Source organism: Fukomys damarensis, unplaced genomic scaffold (genome assembly GCF_012274545.1).
Source record: "Fukomys damarensis isolate Sample0158 unplaced genomic scaffold, DMR_v1.0_HiC HiC_scaffold_27, whole genome shotgun sequence".
NCBI classification, from domain to species: domain Eukaryota; kingdom Metazoa; phylum Chordata; class Mammalia; order Rodentia; family Bathyergidae; genus Fukomys; species Fukomys damarensis.
Genome location: NW_022900939.1, coordinates 6,266,583 through 6,271,504, shown reverse-complemented (window position 1 = coordinate 6,271,504; position 4,922 = coordinate 6,266,583). Strand labels below are relative to the sequence as shown.

The 4,922-nt window shown below is 60.0% G+C and overlaps 1 protein-coding gene across 1 annotated transcript in view; it reads right to left on the bottom strand.

Annotated features, from left to right (window-relative positions):
- Window positions 1–1,358, bottom strand: part of Chrm4 (cholinergic receptor muscarinic 4) — a 2,806-nt gene extending 1,448 nt beyond the window's left edge. The window contains exon 1 of the mRNA XM_033756417.1: window positions 3–1,358. Coding sequence (XP_033612308.1) covers window positions 3–826 — 824 coding nt within the window. The 5' untranslated portion in view covers window positions 827–1,358. The remainder of the gene's footprint in view (window positions 1–2) is intronic.
- Window positions 1,359–4,922: the final 3,564 nt, after the last annotated feature.

The following is a 4,922-nucleotide window of genomic DNA, read 5'->3' as shown; positions in this document are numbered from 1 at the left end:
GCGGGGCCTCCTCCAGCTTCCCGTTGCGCAGGTCCTCCCGGGCCGCACCACCCGGCGGGGGCTTTTTGACGCTCTGCTTTACCAGAGGGCTCTTGAGGAAGGCCAAGGTTTTGGCCTTCTTCTCCTTGGGGCCTTCGGGCCGGTGCTTGTGGACACGGCTGCGACTGGCCAGGGAGATGTGGATGTACAGCACCGTCATGATGACCACGGGCAGGTAGAAGGCTGCAATGGCTGTGCCGAAGGTCACCGCCGGGTTGGACAGAAACTGGATGAAGCACTGGTTGTCAGGCACTGTCCTCTTGCCCACCACAAACTGCCAGAACAAGATGGCAGGTGCCCAGAGCACGAAGGACAGGACCCAGGCGGCGGCGATCATGAGCCCGGCCATCTTGGTGGTCCGCCGGGCGGGGTAGGTGAGGGGCTTGGTGACGCAGAAGTAGCGGTCGAAGCTGATGATGAGGAGGTTCATGACAGAGGCGTTGCTCACCACGTAGTCCAGGGCCAGCCACAGGTCACAGACCACAGCGCCCAGGGGCCAGTAGCCCTTGATGATGTACACAGTGTAGAGGTTCATGGAGAAGGCGCCTATGATGAGATCGGCGCATGCCAGGCTGAACAGGAAGTAGTTGTTGACCGTCTGCAGCTGCCTGTTGACCTTGATGGACAGCATCACCAGGATGTTGCCCACGACGGTCACCAGGCTCAGTGAGCCTGTCACCGTGGCGATGAACACCATCTCCACAGTCTCGTAGCGGTTGTGGGCTGAGGTGACCAGGCGCACGGACTGGTTGCTTGAGCTGCCGTTGACTGGGGTGAAGTTCGCCATGTTGGGGAGTGGCCAGTGGGGCGGCAGGGGCTGGAGGAGGAAGGAGAGAAGAAGGGGTAAAGTGCTGGAGAGGATGGGGGCAGTGCCGAGGGAAAACCAAGTCAGCCACAGCAACAGCGTGCAGAACAATGCATTCGTGCCTCCACTGGGCAGTTATGGGCTGCCAAGGTATGCAGTGCCAGGTACCAGTTGCCTGGCACCATCCTCACTGGGTGACGGGACAGGAAATGCAGGGCCCAGCACAGTGTGTGGTCTGGAGGCACAGAAACATGTGAACAACAAAAAAAGCACTAGAAAGAAAATAAGGGATGCAGCTCAGAGGTAAGGTACTTCCTCAGCATGTTCCAGGCCAAGGTCAACCCTCAGCATGAAGAAAAAAAGGAAAAGAAAAGGCAGGGAGATGGTAGGATGAGTGAGCCTGAAGACAGGACAGGGATGTTCCTTGCTGGGTTATCAGGGAAAGTGTCAGGGCCAGGCGTGGTGGTGCACACCTGTAAACCAGCACTCAGGAGGCTGAGGCAGGAGGATCGCCATGAGTTAGAGGCCAGCCTGGGCTGCATAGTAAGTTAAAGCCAGCCTGAACTACGTAACGAGACTTTGTCTCAAAACAAACGAACAAAAAAGTGTCATGCAGGAGATGATGCTGGTGACAAACAAGGAGGCAGACACGGAGTGTTGAAGAGAGGCCGCGTCAAAGGTAATGGCAAGAGGAAAGGTCTGGGGCACAGGCCTGTAGTCCCAGTACTCAGGAGGCTGAGGCAGGAGGATCACTTCAAAGTTGAGACCAGCTTAGGCTACATAGCAAGACCCTATCTCAGAAAAAAAGGAACAAAACAAAACCCTAGTCTCAGGGTTGTGTCCCTGCATGCGTGCGGCACTGGGGATGGAACCCAGGGCTCTGCTCCTGGCAGGCGAACGCTGCACCACCGAGCTGTGGTCCCAGCCCCAACCAACAGCACCAAGGACCTGCACTCTGATCCTACACTGGAGACAGGCAGCAGCGGCACTGAAGCATACATGAGAGTTGACATCTGTTGTCTCGCAAGGGCTCGCACTCTCCACTGCTCATAGTGTGAACTCAGTGCACGCTGCAGCACACCCGGGAAGCAGCAGCGTTTACTACTCACGGGAACTGTTCAACAACCCGACCACGGTCCCGCAACTCCTCACCATCCCGATGCTGGGGTCAGGGCAGAGCAGGCCCCTAAGGGTTTTGGCAGGAGGAGGTCACAGAGCCCCGAACACATTCCAAAATGGACCAGCAGGGCAGGGGAGGACAGGAGGAGCAAGAGCAGGAGAAGGCCTTGCAGGGCAGCGCAGCGTCCCTCTTGGCCTCACCTCCAGCCAGAGCACAGGAACAGATGTGCAGTGCCAAGGGACCCCGGGCTCAGGCCCCGGAGCAATCAGAAGCCAGGTGCGGCGGTGCAAACCTATAACCCAGCCACTCTGGAGGTGGAGGCCAACCTGCGCTACACAGCGAGGCTGTGCCTCAAGATAAAAAGGGCTGGGGGTACAGCTCAGTGCTCCGTGGGTTCAACCCCCAGCAAGACCAAGATATAAAAGTAAGGGCCCAAAGGACACTGGCCCCCAGGGTGGGTAGGGAACCCTAAGGTTGAGAGGATGTCCCAGAGGGAGGAGGGAATGCAGGTAACCCTTCCACACCCTACAGGGATGCAGGGCGCCCACTGGGGCCCAGCCCGAGGCCCCTCCAGAGCCTGCCCTCCGCCTGCACCCTGGGCTCTCCACCTCCTCTTCTGTACATGTGAGCCAGGCCCACGCCCAGCACAGCGCCAGGGCAGCCGCTCAGCCCAGCCTCCTTCACACCCGCCAACACACACGCCATCACATACGCACACGAGCCCATCTCAGCCACACGCAGCCGCGGACGCACTCATGTGCATCTGTGTGTGTGAAAGAGGAAAGCGCACGGCAGCCTGTGGAGGAAGGCGCCTGGGGGGGCTGGCGGGGCAGCCGGAGGAAGCCTCCTGCCGCCCTGCAATCTCAGCTGCAAGGTCCGGTATCCTGTCCCAAGGCGACCTCCTGAGCCACTGTCAGGCCCGCACCTCACCGTGATGTCACAGAAACTGCACTGAAGACTTCCTGCAGCCATGGGTGGCCCTGGCCCAGGCCCTGGCCCGCTGTCACAGACTGGGACCAGGCTCCCATTTTCAGAGTTCAAGTTCTGTTCCAAATTTGGATCACAGAAGAAGCTGAGCAGCCATCCCCCAAGGACACATTGAGTGTCAAGGGCAGAGAAGGCCCTCTCTCCAGGGCCTCTGCCAGCCTGGTTTAGCTCTCAGAGGCCCTTACATGGAAACTCGAGTGTCAGTCACGCTCTGCCAGGTATGGTGGTGCACACCTGCCATCCCAGCACTCAGGAGGCTGAGGCAGGAAGACTTTCTTTCTTTCTTTTTTTTTATTTAGGAAGACTTTCATTTCAGGCCAGCCTGGAATACATAAGTAAGTTCAAGGGCAGCCTGACTTATACAGTAAGACACTGTCTCAAAAAAACAAAACAAAAGGGCTGGGGATGTAGCTCAATAGTGACGCCTGTCTCACAAGTGCAAGGTCCTGAGTTCAATCCACGATACTGGGAAAAAAAAAACAGATAAAATGTGACCCCCTGAACCAGGAGGGCAGAAGCTTGAAGGCACAGTAGCCTCAGGGGGCAGGGTGATCTGTCAGCCAGGGCTTCCCAGGGCCGGGATGCTGGGCTGCAGAGCACAAGGAGGAAGGAGTGTGAAAACATAACAGCTCTCCTTTACTGAGTGGTAATCCAAATCAGGACACCCCCCGGGGGGGCTTTTCTGTAGGGCTCCACCAGCCCCAAAAGGGAAAGGTAGGAACTTCTCAGCCTCATCTTACCCACGTAAATATTCTCTAGAGGAAAATGCTAATTCACCCGCGGAAGTCATTCATTCGTAAGTAGGGGTGGGATCAGAATTAGAACCCAGAGCCACCAAGGTACTGTATAGTGTATTCCACCTCTGCCCCTCCCAAAAAACCCAGGTGCAGCTTGGGATGGTCCCCACATAGCTTTCCCAGGAGAGGAGCTGTCCTGTTCTCCACGGGGCAAACTGGGTCCGAACAAGGAAGTGGCAAAGTAAGCGGCGGGTAGCGGAGCCCTCCACCTGGCACAGGGCAAGCTCAGGCTCTCAGCTCAGGCCCAGCGGGCCTTCTAGTGCCCTCCAAGTCCCGCAGCCCACCAGTGCGATTCCTGGAATTCAGGCCGGCCCGCATCTGCGGTGGCTGCATCCGTGGCTAGGTGCGCCCGCCGCTAGATGGCAATGTCGGTTCCTGGGTGCCAGCTCCCGACTGGAGCGGGTGTCCGCCCTCCGCCACCGCCCCCAACTCCAGGGCGTCCCCACACACAGGCTCCAGGCAGGCAGGGTTTCTCCGGGAGGAAACGGGAACGCGTGGCCAGAACCCGCCCCAGGCGCCGCGAAGCCGTTTTCTGCTGCGCGCGGGGTCCAAGTGTGAGAAAGTTTAGGGGGTCCGGATTCCTCCCGCACCCTGCGAGGATCGCGTGGGAGGCCGGCGAGCGCGAGCTGGGTGTGTGAGACCGGGAGGGAGCGCGAGTAGACGCGAGTAGCTGCCTGCATGTGCGTGTGTGCCACGGCCCCGCCTGGATACCACCGCGCGGGGAGCGCGTGAGCATGCCGCCCGCGGGGACACGTGCATGCGTGTGCGTGCCCGGACTGTGGTGGCCTCCGCGGGGGACGCACGCAGTTCGGCTACTGCACCCGTGAACCCTTGCACACGAACAGCCTCATGCCCGGGCGGGAGGCTCGGCCCAGACCTCGGCTCCCTGAACGCGCGAGTGAGCGTGGCCTGTGGGTAGGGACTTCGGGCCGCGCAGGACCCCCGACTTCGTGGTCTTACCAGGCGCCTGGTGTCTCGCGCCTTCAGGGATGCGGCGCGGACGCGGACGCGGACTGACTTCTGTCGGGGCCGCCTCGATGCTGGACCCCGGTGTGCTGAGGGGACGGGGGGCTGGGAGGCTCGGGTCTGACCGGGCGAGGTTCCTGTCCCCCCTCACCCTCTAGCCGCGCCCCTGCTCCCGGGCCTGTTCAGCTCCGACCCAAGTAGGCCAGGT